General features: G+C 41.1%; 1 protein-coding gene and 1 long non-coding RNA gene across 4 annotated transcripts in view; one reads left to right on the top strand and one right to left on the bottom strand.

The window, feature by feature from the left end:
• TOX (thymocyte selection associated high mobility group box) overlaps positions 1–23,292 on the bottom strand; it is a 310,553-nt gene that overhangs the window by 31,184 nt on the left and 256,077 nt on the right. For all 3 annotated transcript variants that reach the window (XM_045455163.1, XM_045455164.1, XM_045455165.1), the window contains 2 exons: positions 18,582–18,863; positions 3,884–4,114 (listed from right to left, as the gene is read on the bottom strand). In XM_045455163.1, the coding sequence (XP_045311119.1) occupies positions 3,884–4,114; positions 18,582–18,863 (513 nt within the window). The remainder of the gene's footprint in view (positions 1–3,883; positions 4,115–18,581; positions 18,864–23,292) is intronic.
• Positions 1,934–23,008, top strand: LOC123586216. Its single transcript, XR_006706684.1, has 3 exons — positions 1,934–2,118; positions 5,406–5,410; positions 22,997–23,008. It is a non-coding gene; the product is annotated as an uncharacterized LOC123586216 (long non-coding RNA).

Raw genomic sequence — 23,292 nt, 5'->3', positions numbered from 1 at the left:
GGAGAAAAGCTGCCACATAGCAGCAGGGCAGTGGCCCGTCTGCTGCAATACGCTCCCTTTTGTAAGCACAGTGTCTGATTTCATTCATTTGACCCTCTCTCTGCTTGTGCCTGGGATGGGCTTGCATCCACTGGGCCTTACCAAACCATACTTTGTAGCAAACTCTTCAGCCTCCCTATCTTTAGTAAGCAAGGTCAGCTTTTACCAGGAGAGGAGAAACTATGCTGAACCCCTGTTAAGTCAAAGGAGCATAGAGCCTGGGGACAAGCCATTTGAGGGACCCACGCTGCTCCCAATACCTTGATTTGGTAACGGTGCTCAACTTCTTAAATATCAACTTAAAATTTTTTTTAATGCTTATTTTTGAGAGCAAGAGAGAGAGAGAGAGAGAGAGTGAGAGTGAGGGAGAGAGAGAGAGAGAGAGACCAGGGGAGGGGTAGAGAGAGAGGGAGACACAGAATCCAAAGCAGGCTCCAGGCTCCGAGCTGTCAGCACAGAGCCTGATGTGGGGCTTGAACCCACGAACCGTGAGATCATGACCTGAGCTGAAGTCGGACGCTTTACCGACTGAGCCACCCCGGCACCCCTTAACTTTTTTTTTAATAAGATAAAAAGATGGGTATTTTTAACAAGGTATTTTCCAAAACAATCTTGGCATAGCTTTTTAACACCTGGATTCTGATTATGAAATTGCTTTCAAATATCCAATGAGTTATACAGGCCAACTACTATGTAATTTCAGCCTTTATTTTTTATTTATTAAAAAAAAATTTTTTTTAACGTTTACTTATTTTTGAGACACAGAGAGACAGAGCATGAACGGGGGAGGAGCAGAGAGAAAAGGAGACACAGAATCCGAAACAGGCTCCAGGCTCCGAGCTGTCAGCACAGAGCCCGACGCGGGGCTCGAACTCACGGACCGTGAGATCATGACCTGAGCCGAAGTCGGACGCTTAACCGACCGAGCCACCCAGGCGCCCCCAGCCTTTATTTGTAAAACAAATTCTTCCCCCAAACCCCGAATATTTGTGCTAAGAGACAACCTAAAGGTGGACTCATCACAAGTCACTTATTACATGGCAAAGAAAACGCAAAAGAGAACGCGGAAAAAGTATACGTGTCATCACACGTATACAATTATAAATCCTCAAATGCTACATCATAGCTGTGAGTCTATCCACATTAGAAAGGCTCAGCCCCGATTTGAAAGGCAGTATGGGAGAATGGGAGTAATTTTCCTCTTTAACATGACAGTTGAGAATAGAGAAGCTCATATTCTTTGGGCCTGTGAATGCTTTATATGGTCACACAAAAAGAATGTGGAATATTATCTTAATGTTCCCCTCTTGCTATAATAAAAATAAACGGCCTTATTATAATAGAATTAGTGGGAACAACCTGCAGCATTATATTTGCTGCCTTGAGGAACGACCCGATTTTCATCATATGAGCATTATTCTTTTCCACCGGAAACACGGGTATAGGCACTGACTTTTCACGGTGATAATGTGAAGGCCCAGTCGTGGGCTAGGGAGGGTCTTTGTACACTTCCCCCTTTGAAACCACTGGTCTTCAAATCACAGGAGCTCTTGAGTTCCTTTAGTGAATGTGGGCAACAATTAGGAAAAGGTATCTGGGGTCAGGGAGAGAGATAAGAGGAGTCAGACGAGTGATGCACAGATGTTTCGTGGAGTAAAACTGTGGGCAAAGCCGAAGCTAGAGAAGCACATACGTGCCTTGGAACAGCACCCCCGCCGCCCCCCCCGCCCCCCCCCAGCTTCGTTGCTGAGTCTTGGGTAGAGGGAGGGCTGGGTCTTCAGGAGGGAATCACGTGTGTCCTCTGAGGAATGAGACTTCCTGCAATCACTTTCTGAATGTCTCCTCTGGGAAATTTCATCTCACCAAGCAAAGGAGTTTATAGTATTGGAGCCTGGTACCTAGCTAAGAATACACACAGGGGTGATCAGAGTGGAGACAGGGGTACATCCCGTTGTGTGGCATCAGGGATGGCTCTGGGAGGCATTATGGTTACAAAATCCAGGCAGGAATGGGGTTGGGACTCCTGGTCTCATGTGCACTTAGTTCCTCGTTCAGCAGCGCTCTACCGAGTGGAAGAATGTCCCACATCAGCTGGGAACCATACCTCAGCTTTGGGAGGGTGGGAGCGAATTTATCTGTGATAGGCTAGAAATCAGCTCTAAAGCCCCCAAACAACTGTATTAGGGGTTCAGCAGAATCACAGAATACATCGACCACCCTCTTAATAGTGAGATGGATGTTTTAAATGAGTGCACAATGTTCCAGTGGGGCGTTTTCTGTCCCGGAAGATGAGTCTTGCAAGATGGCGGCCCACACTGTAGGCCTGTGCCTTCCTGTGAAGTCACCTCTGGGCTGGCAATCTTGGAAAGGACATAAGAAAATATATGGATATTTCAGACTATAAAAGGTAGCTTTGACTGACAGAAAAGAAGGCTTCGGGAGAACTGGGAGGAAGGGCAGGTTCTATGTTCCTTAGCAACTGGTTCTACCATCACCACCATAACTGACTGCAGAGAATGATAAGTTCTAGTCGCAGTGATTATATGCACCAGCCAGGTAATCTTAGATGAACGATTCAGCGGAACGAGGGACTCTGTTTTGTTCTCTGCCAGACCTCCGGTGTCCAGAACAGTGCCTCAGGGCACATAGTAAATGCTCAGCGAACGCTTGTTAAATGAATACATGAATGAATTTAACTATCTGGCTCTATTTCATGATCTACAAAATCGAGGTAAAAGTGTCTATGAGCCCTCAGCAGAACCAATGAGACAAATCATGTGAAAGTTTTCTGAGAAGAGTAAGAAACTATATACATTTAGATGTCGATCCATACTCACAAGATACAGGTGCTTCTAGATGTATATAGCTTTGAGACTTTCTGTTGCTTACACACTTCCCTGGACCTGATGAGGAAAGGTGAAGGTCTCTACCAAGAGTCAAATGTAAGATTAATACACCATTATTAGCACCTTTCCGTATTCTGCGACAGCTGAAGGTGCATCCATGTCATTGTTTCAATGACTGTAATTTAATGATAATGCTTGCCTATTTTTTTTTTTCTTTTTGACAATGAAATTCTAGATGGTGACCATGGCAATCTACTCCATGGTTTAGAAATATGGGATCAGTATTGCTTCTTCGTTGAGGTGGGCTACATCTGCGTACTGAGCTCTTAGCTCTCTCTGTGATTCCCATCATCCTTAAGACCTTCTGGGCTACTTATGCTGTGGCTGAGATGCTCCACATGGCCCTCCCTAAGCATGGTCCTCACATCGTGGCAATCTACACCAGAAGAATATAACCAGGCATCTGGTCCCATTTAACACAGCCTAAAAATATGAGTATACGTGGGATTGAATAACAGGCTCTGGTGGTCTTTAGGGAATGGCTAAGGTTCGTTTGGCAAAGAGCAAAGAGGGTTTTGATGACCAAAGGGTACATAATAAGTGCTCGAGAGAGGTGTATACAGTTTTCAAAATACTTTCAGTATTTTTTTTTTTTTTTGTTTTTGTCTTTATGATCACATTGGCAACGTTAAGGAATGATGTAATCCTGGCTGGGACATGTAAAAGTCCTTCCAATAGTAACTACAGTATATAAACTTCGAAACAAAGGAAACTAACATGCTATTTACGAAAGAGTAGTAAAGGAGTATAAACTTATGTGAAAGTCTCTTGAAGTCCGGTTCGGACAGGGCGCATTCTCAGCCTTAATTCTGGTATCGGAAAACTTCACCCACAGTCCTCCGAAGCCGTTTATTTTTTTTATTTATTTTTTTTTTAGAGTGCATACTCTTTCTTAAACCACGTTGATTCCCACCAGCCCACTTTGCGTTCTTTCTTACCTGTTTTTGCTCTTCTCCTAAACCATCCCACATTGAAGCCACAATTTTAGAGACTTCACCAAAGGTAGCATTTGGATTTTGGCCCTTGATGGCAGCCTGAGTATCACGAAAGAACAATGCATACGCAGACACAGGCTTCTGAGGCTCATTGGGGTCCTTCTTCTTCTTCTTTTTTGGGGTTTTTGGCTTTTTCCCCATGTCAGACGCAGGTCGCTTCTCTCCACCATTGATCTGAAATAAAAAATCAAATCAGCATTACAGAGGAACTAAGAAAATTTGGCAACATATCATATTGATCTCCTCGGTGGCTTACACGGATATACTCGTCACGCAAACACAGACACTCCTCAGGGGCACCTGGGTTTGTCGCTGTTGTTGTTTTTTGGATAAAACTACCTTCATATTTCCTGCAGTTGCCATATTTATCCTTCTTTCAGCCTAATTTACATACCTTTCAAATAGCATTATTGATTCTTTTTCTACTATTGTTATACTGTTAAATATCATCCCTTACCCGTCAACTTCTCATTTTTCCCATTCAGGAAGCTGAATGAGAAGCAGCATTGTAACTGTGACAGCAGTGGATTCCTCTTGTAGTGACCCTGTTGTATGATCCATCTAACTTGTGTTCTTTGGGGCAGTTTAGCCTTTTTTTCCTAATTATGATTTTAAAACCATGGTGGGTGACGTGTCCAATAATAAAGGTGAAGGACGTTTGATGTTGCACTTAGGTCTATAGAAGGCTGGCAATGCTCATGGTTTAGAGACTGGCATCATCTAGACAGATCAGTGCTGTCCAGTGGAACTTTCTGTAATAAGGATAAAGGTCTACAGTCTGCATTATTCGAAAGGGTAGCCACTTGCCTTATGTAACTAATGAGCACTTGAAATGTGGCTGGAATAAATAAGGAGCAAAATTTAAAGTTTTATTTCATTTTGAATGCTTGAAACTTAAATAGTTACATGTGGACAGCGGCTATCATATTGGACAGTGCATCTCTGGAGACCTTCTAGATTCCAGATCTTTCTAGAACAGCTCTACACTCAGTTTAAAAATTGGTTCTATTTTCTTCCTTGTCCTCCAGTATGGATATCTGGGTGATTTCAATTGTTATTCTGATGCAGGTGGGAAAAGACATCCTGAATGGTTTTAAGGCACCTGCATTTGAATATTATCTTTGATAGTAGCTAATTATATGTGGTGTGACTTCACCTCTATAGAATGGGAGATTGTGGCTAGGATTTCTCTCTGGCCCTAAAATTCTACGAATCTCCATGAATATCAAATAGTGCTGCCTCCGTTGGGATCCTCTGCTCAGGCACCCCCCCCCCCCAACATAAAGGCACAGGTGCGCTCTCTCCGGATAATGCTGCCATCATCACATGAGGTACACTGCACCTTCCCCTTCTGCTGTTGTTGCTTCTTTCCTCTCTGCAAACATATGTACAAGCAATACATATCTTATCCAGACAAATCGCTAGGCAGGGGAGTTCGTGTAAAAGAACTGCCAGCAGTGGAGAGCAAGTGTGATGTCCAGTGGATATGACGCCAGAGGATCTAGACTTATTCCCTCCTTTGCTATTTTTGCCTGTGTAATCTTGAGCAAATTATATATTTCTCTGGGCCTCCATGTTCTCTACTGCAAACCAGCTGCGATGCCATTTTGTGGTTACTGAGATGGTATATATTTATATTTGCTTAAAACTTTTAAGATGTTAATTATGGCAGGCACTTAAAAAAATTCACTGAATGAATGGAAAGAAATTTGTGATGCCACACTGTCATCGTTTAAAAGATCTGCTCCGAGAACTAGAGGGAGACAGGAAAAAAAGCTACATGAATTCTTTGCCTTGTTTTTAGTGAGAAAGATAACTAAAAGCTTGTCATTTTGAAATTGCCTACTGAAGGAGATCAAACACCCCTGCGGGGACAGGATGCTTTGAACCCGGCGAACGAAGGTAGATTAACGCTAGAAGATATCTTCCCCAGGATGGATCTGAGAGGTGATCGTGTGAAATTGTTGGTCCCCACGTAAATCTGCGAGAGGTCTAGCATGTTAAGACTGAGTTGATCCTGGGCAAACTGGTGTTAGTTATAGACTAAAAAGGTGGGCAAACATGACCTAGAACAGTGGCTCTCCAATACGGCTGTCCATTAGAATTGTCCAGAAACTTCTAACTAATATTCGATGCCCAGGCTTTACTCTACACTAATGAAGCAGAATGCTTATGAGTAGGAGACACTGGCCTCAGACACACCCTCAACTGTAGTGTTCTCACTGGTATTTAATTGCTTGAGAGACAAAGCAAACAAAAAGTCACCTTTCTCTCTGCTCCTATGGGATACACATAGCCGTATCTTTCTTTCCTCTCTTCACAACTAAACTCCTCCACGTGGTTGTCCGGGCTGGGTATACACAACCTCTGCAACTCATTTCAGTGTGCCTTCCCCATCACTTTGCTCTCAGTTTCAGGTCACCGAGGGCCACTCTGCCTTCCTGATGTCTTTTGCTGTAAACTGTCTTCTCTCATGAGTTTGTACTTAGGTAATCTCCTGGGCACACAGTTTCCATTACCTTTTGTTGGTGGACAACTGTCAAACCCATGTTTCCCCTGAATTTTGAACACACTGACGTGACTGCTAGTTGACACTTCCATTTGCAAGCCTTTTTCACTTTTTACATATTTTTATTTTTTATTTCTATTTTTGTTATTTTAGTGTTTATATTTATTTTTGAGGAGAAAGACAGCATGAATGGGGGAGGGGCAGAGAGAGACAGAGACACAGAATCCGAAGCAGGCTCCAGGCTCCGAGCTGTCAGCACAGAGCCCGACGCGGGGCTCGAACCCACAAACCGTGAGATCGTGACCTGAGCTGAAGTCGGGCGCTCAACTGACTGAGCCACCCAGGAGCTTCTCTACGTGCAAGTCTTAAAGTATCTCAAACTCAGTCAAGTTCGTGTTATTCACTTGTATAGTTCCGTGCATTTCCTTGAGAACACACATCATACGAAATTATATAATAATTTAAATGTTAGATCTTCTCCCGCCCCAGACTGTAAGCACCATGAGGGCAGGTCCACATGTGATTTTGTTCACTAGCACTTATCATGGTTCCTAACACATAGTAAGTGCTTAACATTTGTTAGAATAGTAATAAAAATTATAACATAAAATAATAACATAACTTAGAGGAGGAATAAATCAAAGCAGAAGTGGTTTCTGTGATAGGAAATTAAACCATGCTAATTTACTTGAGAGCTTTAGGACAATAAGCACATATGTAGTAAGACAGAAAACAAATAGACTTTTAGAAAATATTTGATACATTAATAGTCATTCCTCTGGGTTATAGACTGAATCTTCATGATTTTCTTCTTTGTATTTTTCACAATATTTTATAAACATGACCATTCTTATATTTGTAATTATAAAATATTTATTAAAAAGAAAAATAGAAAGGAGTTAACCAAAGTCCACAATGAAGAATATTAAAAAAATGGAGGGATCATGATATTGGAGGCCATGTTGCTTCAAGGATTGAAAATATTTAGAAACAGGGAACAAAGTGTAGGAAAATAAATGCTTATCCATATGGAATATTACCTGGGCTCATCTGAAATTTCAGTTAAAAAATTAGTGACGTATTAAAATTTCTATGATTGCAGAGGCTATCAATCTTTTGGGAAAATACTCAAATGTCAATCACAGAAGTCAATATCCTATGACGCAACGTAAATATACTTATTAAAAGATTTTCCCAAATTATTTAAATAATTTCCCTCTTCCACTGTCCAAAATTGTCTTCGAACCGCTGAACTTTATGCAACCTTTCCTTTTTAAATTGTTATTTGGACAGTCGGGTGCAAGCCTGATTGATTGATTACCGATTGATATTTATTTAAGTTTATTTATTTATTTTGAGAGAGACACAGAGAATAGTGGGGAAGGGGCCAAGAGAGAGGGAGAGAGAGAATCCCGTGCTGACAGGATGGAGCCTGACGCGGGGCTCGATCTCACAAACTGCGAGATCATGACCTGAGCTAGAATTAAGAGTTGGCTGCTTAACCAACTGAGCCACCTAGGCCAGCCACCTCTGCCATTAAGGAAAACTGGCACCCGAGACGGCCAGGCTAAAGGCTACACACAAAATATTTACGTCTCAGGATTCACTTGTCTTTCCCTCAGTAATTAAAGTAGATCACTAAAACTATATTCTTGGATCATAATATTCTGACCACTTACAGAATTGCCCGTACGGAACTGAACTGGGATTTCAGCTATGCCCTGACTTCCATCGCAGGCTGATAGAAGAGGAAAAAGCAAAAACAAACACTATTTATGAAAGGTCTCTATTTTTAAAAAAATTTTTAAAATACTTATTTTTGAGAGAGAGAGAGAGAGAGAGAGAGAGGAACAGAGTGCAAGACGGTGAGGGGCAGAGAGAGAGGGAGACACAGAATCTGAAGCAGGCTCCAGGCTCTGGGCTGTGAGCACAGAGCCCAATGCGGGGCTCGAACTCACGAACCATGAGATTGTGACCTGAGCTGAAGTCGAACACCTAACGAACTGAGCCACCCAGGCTCCCCAAAAGCTCTCTATTTTTAAAAAATAAAATGTGCTTTGAAGGGAATCAGTGTTCCTTGTATAAAGACTTATTGGGTAAGCACAACATCTTTGTTTTTAGGGTGCAGCATAATGGAATGAAAAGTCCTCATTGTGGTTTGATATCTAATGCATCCAACTACTTCGGCAGTGCTATGTGAGTTTAAGGGTGTCTGCCACACGAACCTCCTGATTATTTATTTTTCATTTTTCTTGTGTTCCTGAGGATACAGAAATGAGCTATTGTTTTAGATTCTGTGTAAGGAACCGGGGATTTGTAAGGCCTACTTTCTGGAGGTAGCGTCATCATGTATTTGAAAAGCACGTGATCATTGCTCATATGCAAAGCCTCCTTGAGGAAAAAATCGTTGTTATAATTTGGATCCACTTACGTGCCAGTAACAGATTGCATTTTGAAAGACACCTGGCTTTTTTGACCACCAACTACTTGGGATGAACACGATGATGAATATCATTACGGTGGAAAAATCAGCTAAATGGATTTGTAATAGGTCCCTGAACCTTAATTTTGAGTATTGTCTAGATCCTGAATTCCTACTTAGATGGATGAAAGCTTATAATTTTACATCCTAATTTTCTAAGAGACCCTGACTTCTAAAGTCGAGAGCAGCACTGTCTCATAGAATGTTCTGGAAAGATGGAAATATTCTCTGTGCTGTCGGAAAGGGTGGCCGCTAGCCACATATGGCTCTAGAGCCATACAACTGATAAAGTGTATTTTCTATTTATTTGATTTTAATTAGTTACATTTGAAGGTGCTGTCATGCATGACTAGTGGCAACTGCAATGGACAGTACAGCATTGTGTACCGGGCACTGTTTTAGAGCGCAACATTTCTAAAGTTACTAGGGCTCTAAAATGAGAGCGTTAAATTTAATCCCAACATCATAAGCTCTCGAATAGAGAAGAAACCGTATAACGCACAAGTATAAACTCCCCGTGATGACAAGCACATTCGAAGCAAGGACCAGGTGCCATTCCTGTGTCCAGCCTTGTTAATTTCTCCCAGCCTTGGTATGGGGTCCTACATGCTGTGGATCACCACACACGTCCACTGCTGTATCTTACAGCACCGGGCAAAGGCTCAGAGTTCCAAGACAAAGGGCATTCGAAACAAATGTAAAAGTTGTATGAAAACCAAAACATGGCTGGGTTGTAATGGCCCTAACTGTAATCCTGATCACCGACAGATTTACTTCACATCCGATTAAGGCACTAATGAATAAATAAATACATACACAAATGCATAAATAAATATTACTCTCACATAAGCTTCACGCAGACGCATGGGCTTCCTGTAACTTCCTCGTAGACACAGATGTATTTCTGCAATCCCTGGAGGTGTCCTTAGGCTCCTGGTAACCCACTCCTGTCATGTCTTATTGCTTAATTATAGTGATGTATTTAACTTATTTATCACAAGAAAACAATAATTTTTCACTTTAAAAAAGCGTGTGTTAACGGTGTTGCTTAGATAATACTTCTTAAGAATACAGAGTACACGAGGTAAGACTCTCAAGGAAAGAGAATCACTGATATTGAAATGTCCCTGGAGAAGCTAGAAACGTCTATAAGCATATTTAAAATAAACTGCCGCCGTCCCAAAGCCTTTAATGGAGCTGGGAGAGCTGTTTAATGCACACTATCTTGCAGTAATCGCTGGAGTTTAAAATAGATTTTAATCAAGCACCATCTGCATAATAGGCTGAACAAACAACATGGAACTCTACTTATAACTCTTATCATATAAAGTAAATATTATAAAATCTTTGCCATAGAAACAGGACATATCACAGCACTTTTTGTGATGGTGCTGTTGCTGTAAGTGAAAAATTTTGCTACTTAAATTCATTCTCTCTTTTCTCTCTAAACTATGCCGTCCAAAATCCCCTTATGAGAATAAATTCAAATAAGCATGGAAAGTAAGTCATCTGGTTACTCTGAAATCAGCAAGGCTGCAATAATCCTTCTTTCATTTTGCAATCAGGTTTATTATTATCATTAATAATAACAGTACATTCAGTGACTCAAAACATCAATTATAAAAAAAAGGTTTGTGAAATGCTATACTCCTGAAATGATTCACCAGTGTGAATGTGTATCATCGTTTGTAAAGCAAATTCATTTTTAAGGATCCCTGTTCCTGCCAAACATAGCTGAGTATTGCTTGAGGATGATGAGTTCAGCAAGGGTACTCAGTGGCCTTATGTAAGGATACGCAATTTGGGCCACTGTCCAGAAAAACTACGTGAAAGTGAGGAAGAGAGTTGATTGCAATTATATATACCTATCATATTTATATTTGTCAATTCTGTGGAATTCACATGGTCTGTTCCAAATGTGCCTCTCTGGGGCAATACTTTTCACTTCTTATTCTTTTGGAAAGAGGGTTTCTCCTGCTGTGTGTAGAATGCGCAAGGTGCCTGTGTTCAATCTCACTTTAGTTTTACTCCATGAATTAATAAAGTGTGCTCAACGATCTAGGGCGTGAATCGTCTAGGAACATATACACCTTGAGAATACTTCGTCCTAGTATGATTTAATTACTCAAATGGATTTTAGGAACAACTATTTAGAATTGAGTGCTAACTGGCTATTTGACTGGATTTTGTTATTTTTCCCCAGAACTACTTTGTTAGGCTCAGCCTTCACCAATGGGATACTTCATTTTTGGTAAATAAGGAGTGAATATTTTTTTCAATGGCTGGGATCTAAGGAATTCTTGAAAAGTATCATACATATTACATTATACCATCTGAAGTGTTGAACAGCTGCATACTAAAGACAGTTCAATGAGGAAAATACGAGACTTCGGAGTCCCAATTTGCTGTCCTATTGCTTGATAACGTGACTTGACATTTGGTTCTAACATTGCTTGATTTCACTCAGTGTTTATAGAAACCTGTCTGCTTATCATTTTTACTTTGTACAGGAATCTTCTTGCCGTCAGAACAGTGGTAAATAAAAAGCACTTTTCTAAAGGCTTATTTAATTGTTGCTGTAGTGACTTAGCCTATTTGCTCTGAGGAAAAAAACCTCTCTCTGCCCAGCATGGCAAAGTACACACCCTGATGAACTAGCAGATTAGTAAGAAACTCTTAAAAAAGCAAAAAGTAAGTGAAAGCAGGGACCCAAAGGAGTGAGCCGAGTACTGAAGCCAGCTTTTGTCTTCAAGATCGTTGCTGAGCCTGGTAAAATTGAGTCAAAGGCTCAACAGATAGCAGACAAAGCCCATGGCTGACTGAAAGTGAGGTGCTTAACAAGAGGGTTCCTATTAAGGTCAGGACAGAAAATAACTAGACTCTCAGTGCCAGGGTGTGATAAAACAACTTCCCCTACGTGCGCCCTCTCAGAACCTGCAAGGACGATACTGAATGAAGAGTGGAAAATATCTTCTGTGATAATTCATGGAGAGAAACCAGCATTTGTTAAGGACTGATACCCTGAATGCGTTCTACTTGGGTGACCTGGAAAGACTTCAAGCCAGGAGTGGTTCTAGTCATTCCCAGAAGAGCCCTCCTGTGGATAAGGTCCGATGGAATCCTCATCAAGTTCTAATGAACATCAGCTTTTATTCTAGAAGCCAAAAAGCAAAAGCAAAACATGGCATCAAAAGCAAGAGCCAGCAGCAGCTATGGATGATAGAAACTGACCTCCAAAGACCTCAGGTGCTGGAATTAGCGAACTGTCAAAGGAACAAAAGGGTGACATATACGGATAAAGAGCAAGCAGCTAAAAAAACAGCCCAACCAGATTTGAGAAAGAACCACATAAAACTAGAAATACAAAATAATTGAAATGAAACCCTTAATAGGTCGTCTTTAATTTCAGATCACATCTAGCTGAAAAGAGAATTATGAAGTGGGAAAATGACATGAATAAATTAGTCAGAATATAAGACAAAGGGGCAAGAAAGTGGAAAAGATGAAAGAAAGTCTAGCACATAATGTATTAGAATTCAAGAATGAGAAAGGAGCCAGATGGGACAGAGGCAAATATCTGAAAAACAATAATGGCTGAAAATTCCCCGGGACTGGTTTAAACAGAAATATTAAATTCACGGCAAGTTTAAAGACCCACACACATCACAGTGAAGCTGCCAGATGCCAAAGGCAAGAGAAGATCTTAAAACCAGTCAGAGAATCAAGGCAGATTGCTTTCAAAGAAAAGACAGTGGAGCAGTAGAATTCTCGAAAGCAATCATAAAACTCAGGATGCAATGGAGAAATAGAATATCTTCAATATGATTGAAGACAGTCACTAGCAACCTAAAATTCCAGACACAGGGAAAGTAGTTTTTAAGGCAATCAGGGTTCCCATATTCCTCGTGAAAGCAAATTAAAACATTTTTTTTAATGTTTATTATTTTTTTTTAAATTTTTTTTTCAACGTTTATTTATTTTTGGGACAGAGAGAGACAGAGCATGAACGGGGGAGGGGCAGAGAGAGAGGGAGACACAGAATCGGAAACAGGCTCCAGGCTCTGAGCCATCAGCCCAGAGCCCGACGCGGGGCTCGAACTCACGGACTGCGAGATGGTGACCTGGCTGAAGTCGGACGCTTAACCGACTGCGCCACCCAGGCGCCCCTTTAATGTTTATTTTTGAGAGAGAGAGTGAGAGAGCACGTGAGCAAGCAGGGGAGGGACAGAGAGAGAGGGGGACACAGAATCCGAAGCAGGCTCCGGGCTCTGAGTTGTCAGCACAGAGCCCGACGTGGAGCTCGAACTCCCAAACGGTGAGATCATGACCTGAGCCTAAGTCGGGTGCCTAACTGACTGAGCCACCGAGGCGCCCCTCGAGAAAGCAAATTTTTAAAGGCATGGGGAAAACGGTATCAGGTGCAAGAAAACACTAAATATGTAGAAATAGCTAAAGGAAAAAAGACCGTGAAAGTGATAAAAATAATGCTTCATGGAGTTTATTGAATGACATAATTCAATTAAATTATGATTGAAACAACAGCAATAACTGCTCTGCTATAAATCTGAAGGGGGGGTGTTTGGAGTTAATATAAGAGTAAATATATTAATCGATGTTAGAATTTTATGCATTGGTGTGTCAGAGGCAGCTACTAAATGGAGAGAAAGTACAAAATTTCCCATATTACAATGTCAAATTATGGAACGAGTGAAATAAGAACAATCTTAAAGAAGGTAAAAAAGAGAAAAAAGGAACATGTGGGAGAAATAGGAAGCAACATACTTAAATGGAGAAATAAACCCAAATATTTTAGGGTTTATATCAGTTTATATCGATATAAATAAAGCCAGTTTTATTTAAAAGTAGGGGCACCTGGGTGGCTCGGTCAGTCGAGCCTCTGACTTTTGATCTCAGCTCAGGTCATGATCTCACGGTTTGTAGGATCGTGCCCCGGGTGCCTTGGGCTCCGCAGTGACAGTACAGAGACTCCCTGGGACTCTCTCTCCCTCGCTCTCTGCCCGTCCCCTGCTCGAGCTCTCTCTCTCTCAAAATAAATAAATAAACTTAAAAAAGGTAAAGAATATCTAACTATATGCCATTTACAAGGGACCCATGTAAAACTTGACGACACTTGAAGTAGAAAAGTCGAAAGTACAAGGATAGAGAAAGATAAACTGTGGTTCTTAGCCCGTAATTTCCCGAAAGGGAAAAGTGTGCTAAAAATATACTTCGAATGCAGATACTTTAAGTGTCTCGCAGTGTCAGTTGTATTACAAGTGCTGGATTACAGGCTTAGAACCACAAGCTCCCCAAGTTTATGTTTCTTTGATGTTTTACTGTACGTGTAGTTTATGACCTCAGGCTGTCAACACAGCCCCAGAGCAGTCGGGACCATGGATAGTGTTTATAAGGTGATAATTTATTTTACTGATGTATTTGCAATATTTCTCTCTGTCACAACAAACTCATTTCATTTAATTGTTCAATTAGATAAGCTGGATTTAATACCTAATTGCTTACGAGAGCTCAAAGTGTGAAGAGGGAAGCTTTAACAGCTTTTTGTTTTTTCCTGGTATGAGACTAAGTATTCTTTTTTAGTTCTCTTGTTAGAAATGATTTAAGTGATCTTTTTAACTTAATGCTCTTTCACATTTAACGGGAGCTGTTGCGGTACCTTCCATATAAATCCTGCTCGTGGATAAAGGAAAAAAAAATGCCAGTTTAATCTTTTGATGAAGAGTGCTTGCACATTTTCATCAGAGGGGTTTCAGGCATTTAATAAATATAAGTTGAATGAACGGGGAGGAAGGTTTTGAACTGGAGAGAAGGTGAAGAACAGTGTGCGGAGCTGGAATTGGAAGGTAGGTTTCCTTAAGATGGAAAATACACTTAAACCAAATACGAACTTGGGGCGCCTAGGTGGCTCAGTTGGTTAAGCGTCCGACTTCGGCTCAGGTCGTGAGCTCACGGTTCGTGAGTCCGAGCCCCGTGTCGGGCTCTGCGCTGACAGTGAGGAGACTGCCTGGGGTTCTCTCTCTCCCTCTCTCTGCCCATCCTCCCCTTGTACACATGTTCTTTCTTTCTCAAAAGAAACAAATACACTTTAAAAAATAAAGTAAATATGAACTTGACAATATGTGTATAGACAGAGAGCCGTTTTAAGAAATGGCTTCTTTTTTTTTTTTTTTTTTAATTTTTTTTTTTTTCCAACGTTTATTTATTTTTGGGACAGAGAGAGACAGAGCATGAACGGGGGAGGGGCAGAGAGAGAGGGAGACACAGAATCGGAAACAGGCTCCAGGCTCCGAGCCATCAGCCCAGAGCCCGACGCGGGGCTCGAACTCAGGGACCGCGAGATCGTGACCTGGCTGAAGTCGGACGCTTAACCGACTGCGCCACCCAGGCGCCCCAAGAAGTGGCTTCTTAAGAAAAGAAATCCATCCCCAAGCTTTCACCCATGGCTAATTCAAAAATATACCACTAACCGAGTACCAATTCTACTGTGCGATACTTATACTTCATGATGAGCTGTACGTTATTTTGAGATGTGGGCGTTGAATGACAGGATAGGATGTGCACTGGTAAATTTTCACACCAGCCGGCTGTGAAACATACAAACTCATGCCTCAGCAACATTACAAGACACGGACCTTAGGGGCCAATAGGAATGGCGGAAGCCGTGAATGTTAACTCTATGAATTTCTGGCTTCTACTCAGTCTTCTACTCATATATGCTGAAGAGTGTGGAAAACGATATTGTAAGTCAGAATAATCCTAAATACCACTTACTGTCAGAAGATGCTAATGTTGCACTAATTTCCTGAAATGTCAGCAATGGATACTGATAAAGATACAATCTAGATGCACAAATTGATCTTTACTATAGGAAGAACATTGATTTTTTTTCCCCCTCGTAATATAGTACATAGCATTTATGTGTAGGGAATTCACTTGAATTATTCATGCGTCATCCAAGATCAAAATCACTGGCCACAAACAAATTCTTGGTGCTCACCTTTAGGCCAGGTACCTATCAACTGTTAGATACTGCTAGAATAACACAGGTTTTCTTAAGAATATTATTTTGCCCTCTCAAGGACCAGCTAAAGGGCGGGCTGTCACTAGCCCCATAAATTATTTATGTCATATCAATTAATCTCCGGCCTTTGTACCTTACGGGCTCACGGACAATAGGAATAAGCTGTGCAGGTGGACAGGACCAGCATGAGCAATGATGTTTGGCTACGCAGCTGTCCTAAAGCGTCCCCAGGATTTGTTCTAATCAGGGGTAGTGAGACAGCAGACATGGAAAGGACTGTCATGAAGGAAGAAGCCTGTATTCACAGATACCTAGAAACAGAAGGCACAGCACACGGTTAAGGGGGCGCTTACGAGGCAGACACGGAGAGAAGGCAGACCGTGGCCCAGAGCCTTGTTTGGGGTTTTTATGGGAAGAGATGGGTGAGGCGGGGTAGGTACGCTGAATAAGGATTGGACAGTTTGAACAACATCAGTGAGCTATGGGCTACAGAGGTGGTTCCTAGCTGTCTGGTCCTTGGTCCGGTGGAGATATATCGACTTGCTGTGAGTTTGACAAAGTGAACGACTAGGGGTATGTGTTCCAGATTGGTTGGTTTGTTTATCAAAAGTGTGCTCACAGGGGAGTCATGTCCTATTTCTTGGAATTAGTGAGCCCCAGGAGATGTAGTGTTTCCAGGATCAAGGCCCACATGCCAGAGCATCAAGAATACTGAGAATAAGGGGTGCCCGGGTGGCTCAGTCGGTGGGGCGTCCGACTTCGGCTCCGGTCACGATCTCGTGGTTTGCGAGTTTGAGCCCCACATCGGGCTCTGTGCTGATAGCTGGGAGCCTGGAACCTGCTTCGGATTCTGTGTCTCCCTTTCTCTCTGCCCCTCCCCTGCTCATGCTCTGTCTCTCTCTGTCTCTCAAAAATAAATAAATGTTAAAAAAAATTAATAGAAAAAAGAATACTGAGAATAATAAATTATAGTCGATGCAGCAGCCTTGTCTTGGTCATTAGGCTAAAGAAATCTAAGTCACTATTTATCTGTATCTTTAAAAAACTAATATAGCAGGGGCATCAGGGTGGCTTAGTCGTTTAGGTGCCCATCTCAGTTTGGGCTCAGGTCATGCTCTCATGGCTTTGGGAATTTGAGCTCCACCTTGGGCTCTGCACTGGCAGTGTAGAGGCTGCTTGGGATCCTCTCTCTCTCTCTCTCTCTCTCTCTCTCTCTCTCTCTCTGCCCCTCTTTTACTTGCACTGTCTCTGTCTCTCTCAAAATAATTAAATAAACTTAAAAAAATTGTGTAGCTATTGGAAAGTTATCCATATAGGTCAGATCCCCACCAGGTTGTTTTTGGTAGCATGTTGACAGATTAATTTCCCCTAAAATAAAACTCTTGTAAAAGTCAAAAGAAAACAAAGGGCTGACACAAGTGACGAGTCATTAGTCAGATTAAAGGAAAAAGGAGGAATATGAAATAGTCCTGTAGTTGTGAGTATTTTGCATGGTAAATGGGCACAAGGGTCCTTCCCAGAAATGGCACAAATCTGGAAAATGCTTGACTGATAACCAAGGTAATGAAAAGATTATTTTGGTGTTTTTGAGTGAGAATGCAGTTGGGTTTGGTGCAGACATTTAAAAAAGCTGTCTGGGATATTTTAAAGATCTAATTTTCCAATCTAAGGACACTTAAGGCTTAGCTTCCTGTACAGATAACTTAATGTGACACAGAGGGAGAGACAGACAACCATACTGGCATGGGGTTAACAGAAAGTAAGCCAGGAAACACCCAGGCTTCTGCTAATGGAAGGGAGTCAGAGAATATCCCTGGTCCTTACCTTCCTCATTCTCAGTATGAAATGGTTGGGACGAATAATCTCAAAGGTTTTATCTAACCGTCATGCATGTGCGCATGCACATGCGCGCGCGCACACACACACACACACACACACACACACACACACACAGCCATCACTGTATCCCTGAGATGTTGCCTTTTTAAAATAAGATTGTTAAATTAAAATAGATGCTTTTGAATGGTGAATTAAGCTTCATTTTGGATGTTGAGTTCTTTTTTTTTATTTTTTATTTTTTTAAACTTTTTTTAAACGTTTATTTATTTTTGAGACAGAGACAGACAGAGCATGAACGGGGGAGGGTCAGAGAGAGGGAGACACAGAATCCGAAACAGGCTCCAGGCTCTGAGCTGTCACCACAGAGCCCGACGTGGGGCTCGAACTCATGGACCGTGAGATCATGACCTGAGCTGAAGTCGGCCGCTTAACTGACTGAGCCACCCAGGCGCCCCTGGATATTGAATTCTACAAGACTTATTCTCCCTACTCGCGATGCAGACCTTATATTTTGTGGGTGAAATCTACTTTAATGCTTCATACATCTGTATTTAAAGGATTTACTGGGGACTGAAAAATGTAATTGGAAAAGCAAGTGATTTAATCTATTCAGTTTGTAACTCCATGCTTCTTAAAAAAGTATGTCCCCCACCAACGTTTCTCATTTGGATGATACAAACTTGCATGCATCACTGGTCAAGGAAGGTATTAAAGAATACTCCTTTTAGGCAACAAGCATTTCCTATAGGTCCTAAAAATGGCCTAGTCATACCTTAGAGGTATCATCACCTTCATCTTCATGCACCGAACTAGACGGGGAAGGAGTTGCAGACTTGCTTCCGGGTGGAGATGGGGAGTTGTGGGGGACACTGCTTCCTCCCATATTCAGGCCAAGCTGAGCACTTAGCTGTGACTGGTTGATGGTGGTCAGCTGGCCATGCTGCATCATTCCTGGCTGCTGCCTGATGTCTGCAGGCTGACCCCTTGGTCTCACGGCTGCCATCTGAGGGTGGGAGCTATATTGAGTTCCTTCTGGATTCCGTATATCTTGCATCTACCAAAAACAAAGATGGGAATCATTTTTCACAAACATATTTCCAGAAAAAAATTTTTTTTTAATTCTTTAGACTTCGAAAACTCTGTAGAATGTCTTGCTGAACTATGCATATTTCCACCTCAACCCCCAACCCCTCTCTAGCGTAGAATAACCCTAATATATACATCACCCTAAAGCCACTGTTACCAAAGAATAGAACTTGAGAATTCAGTCAACATCCCATTTCATTACTCAAAACCTGATTAATTATATTTACTTTCTTAAAGACATGCAAACGTATACCATTAGTAGATATTTATGACGTAAGCTTCAAAAATGATGCTTCTTAGAGTCTCAAAATTATATAGTTATTAGTGATTTACAGCATTGCAGCCATTCGTGAAACACTATTTCTTTTATTCTGATCCCTTAAGAAAGGTTTTGCGAGTTAAGTGTACTACGATTCTTAGTTTAATTCTATATAGGCTAGTTTTGGATAAAATGATCTACTAACTTCCAGACTCAGAACACTACAGGCTGGTATTAACCAATTGATTAATTGACTATTGCAATGGTTTGACTGCACAGTCAGATTTGAAAGTAAAGCTCTAAAGTTGCAAGGTCACCATATTAATCCATTATGCTATCTGGGTCACTGCTTTTTAGCCTTAATGAGACTCACTCTTGTAATTCAAGCAATGAATTTTGTCTCTGCAAGGATTAGAATTAAAAGCATTGGAGGATGAAGCTCTTAACGTATCTAGAGGTCAAATGTGTTGTATAAGAGGAGTATGGTGGATTTCACTTAACGTTTCTCTGACATTTTCAAACTTAAACTAATGAGTATTTTGCCCTGCTTATAGAAGTGGCTCATTTTTTTCACTCTGAGGGGAGTTGGGGAGTTCATGCAGGCAGAGGATTATAAAACAAGAGAGGGGAAAAAAGAAAAACATGGAAAAAAGAAGGCCAATGAAGAGGCGTCTGGTTAGTTACATTTCAGAACTGAAAAAATAAAATTAATAATGATATCTTTTTCTGTTTCATTGAAAAAAAAATCCCACATGGTGTCAGAATGCCCCATAATTGCCTGTCAGCATATGTTCCCATGACATAGAAATACTGTAAAGGTCAATTAAATTACTTAGCCATAGGCTTCTTTTTGTTTCTTTTGGTAATAAAATCGTTGTCTACCAATGTCGCCTAGTCATTTTACCAACCTAGTTAGATCTATCTGAAACTGAAGGTGAGACTGCAGAGTTGTCTGCTTGCATTGGAGGGGCAGAGTGAGAGGGAGGCACAGAATCCGAAGCAGGCTCCAGGCTCTGAGCTGCCGCATACAGCCCGACGCAGGGCTCAAACTCACGAACCATGAGATCATGACCTGAGCCAAAGTCAGACACTCCACCGACTGAGCCAGCCAGGTGCCTCCCCGCTTTTTTTTTTTTTTTTAATTTTTTTTAATGCTCCGACTTTGTTCTATGTATCATCCTACACTCTGGCTCTTCGTGGCAAAGGCTTAGGTCAGCTCCATGGTTTTGTATTTGCTGCTCTCCAGCAGCAAAAATCAATATTTTTTCCAGAATTTAAACTGTATTTCTCCAACCCTCCAAAAGTAGTTCTCCTTTCTGTGAAGTCCCTCGTTAAGCAGTTATTCCTCTTCAATGATATGTGTTAGATCTGCAGGGGCACTTAGCGATAGCTTCTCAGTCTACACAAGAGGAACCTTAGGGGCAAGCCACAGTACAAGCCCGTTTCATGTCTGTTGAATAAATATATAAATAACTACAGATGAATAAGTGAATAAATAAAGCCCAGAAAGCTTAAATGACTTTCCCAAACCGTAGCGTGGGAGTTAAAATCTACGCCTCTCAATTCCCCTCTTTGATACTTCCTATTGTATTAGCAGCTGATTCAACATTTTACATGCCCCATAGAGAGATTTATAGTTAAAGAGAATGAAACACACCTTATCAAATGTTGTCCACCCAAACTGGTTTTTATGTAGTCCATTCACGTTGTCTCCACTCACATTTACTAAAATGTTTTCTTCTCCCTTCATAGTTGTTCACGTCACTTACATAATTTGACCTTCCTTATGAAATCATACTAGCTTTAACAGATACCCTTGAAATTGTGCCATTAACAGAGGGTATCACAAAAATCGAGGCCACTTTTGAAAGTACACAGAAGAAGCAGTCTATACTAGGTGGCTTTTCTCTTTCTTTCTTTCTTTCTTTCTTTCTTTCTTTCTTTCTTTTTTTCTTTCTTTCTTTTCTTTCTTTCTTTTTACTGTTTTTTTTTTTAATATGAAATTTATTGTCAAATTGGTTTCCATACAACACCCAGTGCTCATCCCAACAGGTGCCCTAATTATACCCATCACCCCCCCCCTCACTCCCCATAAACCCTCAGTTTGTTCTCAGTTTTTAAGAGTCTCTTATGTTTTGGCTCCCTCCCTCTCTAACCATTTTTTTTCCTTCCCCTCCCCCATGGTCTTCTGTTAAGTTTCTCAGGATCCACATAGGAGTGAAAACATACGGAATCTGTCCTTCTCTGTATGACTTATTTCACTTAGCATAACACTCTCCAACTAGGTGGCCTTTCAAGCCTACTTTCTAATGTTCTGGAGTCCTACTGTGTTTTTTTTTTTTTTTTTCCATAGCATGTAGAATACTCTCTTATTACGGGCACAGAGTTGTGGATGTCCATAATGGGACTGTCCTATCCAGGGCAGCTTCCTCTCCCCAACCCAGCACATGTTCACACATACACATTTGTAGGAAGACACATTTTTCTAGCCTTGTGAATTTAAAATGTTTACTAGCAAAATCCTACCTTAACTAAATCATCTTTCCAAAACTTTTTGACTAATTGATAACTTTATTTCTCCTTCATATACATCCTGTTGCAAAGCATGACAGTTTGTAACCTACCTGTTTGGAGCCCATTGCTTCTTACTCTTTCGGAAATATTGTGGTTTTAACATGATATTGCAGAGGATGATTTTTAAATTGACCTACATACCGAGTTTCAGATTTATGACTACAACCAAGGGTCTTCAATGGCCTGCAATCTCATTTTATGGCACCTATCTCCCCCACCATCTTGTAATCGGTCTGTTTTCTCGTGTTAATTAATGTTGTAGACAGGCCTCTGAATACTACAATTCGTATTCTCACCTTTGTTTTATGAGTGGAGGAAGGTGGGCATCACCAAAGTGGGGTAAAGAATGACTTTAGGTAAGGACAATGAAGTACTCAACAGGGTACCTCTTTGTCAGCAAACTTATCATTAGTCCAAATATCATGTCACCATGATATTAGGCCAGGCAGGCAGCAGCTTTAACACTGAATCAAAGAATAATTTTACTGTGTGGAGGGTGAAAAGCACAAACTGGAGAGCCTAGCCATCTCTTCAGCGCTCAGATGCATTTAGGAATGTCAGATATTAACACCCATTTCCATATTAGTATTTCCATTTTACCTTGCGCTCACGGAAGTCAGTTCAGTATTAATCATTGCCTAATGTATAATATGGGGAAAATTAAACTGGGTGGAGTCGGATTATTGACAAATAAGATTAATTAGTTAGCTCATGAAGGTAAGCAAATGTTTTGATTACTGGTTTCCTTCTAGAAAGATATTGATTGACTACGGTCTTAATGCCAAATATAAAACTTCGCCTCGCAAAATATTATTTCCGTTAATTTCCAACATTTTGAACGTATTGTGAATAGTTCACTTAAGGCATGTTTAATAACAACTGCTCTTCTCTTTGATTCTTCTTGACTCCTTCATTGACTTCTTGTCTTCCTACAACTCTCCACACCTAAACTAGTTCCCAACATTCTGCTTGAGTCACATTTCGTCCACCCCAAAGTTTCCTTTCTCAAACTGGTACTGTGCATCCAGTTTCTGTTGATGAAACCTTCATCCTCCCTGTCATCCCTACTCAAAATGTTTTAGTCACTTTTGATTCTTTCCTTTCCTATCAGTCTTGTGAGTTCCACTGAGTCTGCTCAAAAAGAACGCTTCCGTCTGCCTTCTATTCATGTCCACACCCATTCATGTACTTCATGAATGCCTTCGTCACCTCTTCACTTGCAATGGTTACTAAACTAAAAAGAATCTCTTCGCATCCACCCTGAAGAGTACTGCAGAATCACTCTTCATGAGCCATAGGCTCAAAACCTTCCCGATGATATCTGCCTATCAGATTACATCCAGACTCTTCAGCGTGTCATGAGAGGTTCCGAATAAACCGTATTCCGTATGACTATCCTTCACACCTTTACTGCTCAGCCAAACCCAATTAATTGCTCCTCTTTGCCTATGTCTCTCTCCCTTGAACGTATGTCTTTGGCTGTGTTGCTCTTCCAGCATTCAGTAGCCATTTTTTGAGCCTTTGCTGTCAGAAAAATTTAAAAAACGGTTAAAAAAACCCCAAA

The sequence above is a fragment of the Leopardus geoffroyi genome, chromosome C3 (genome assembly GCF_018350155.1).
Source record: "Leopardus geoffroyi isolate Oge1 chromosome C3, O.geoffroyi_Oge1_pat1.0, whole genome shotgun sequence".
In the NCBI taxonomy this organism is placed as follows: Eukaryota; Metazoa; Chordata; class Mammalia; order Carnivora; family Felidae; genus Leopardus; species Leopardus geoffroyi.
Note: the sequence above shows the minus strand (reverse complement) of the source record. Positions and strands in the feature narration are given on the sequence as shown.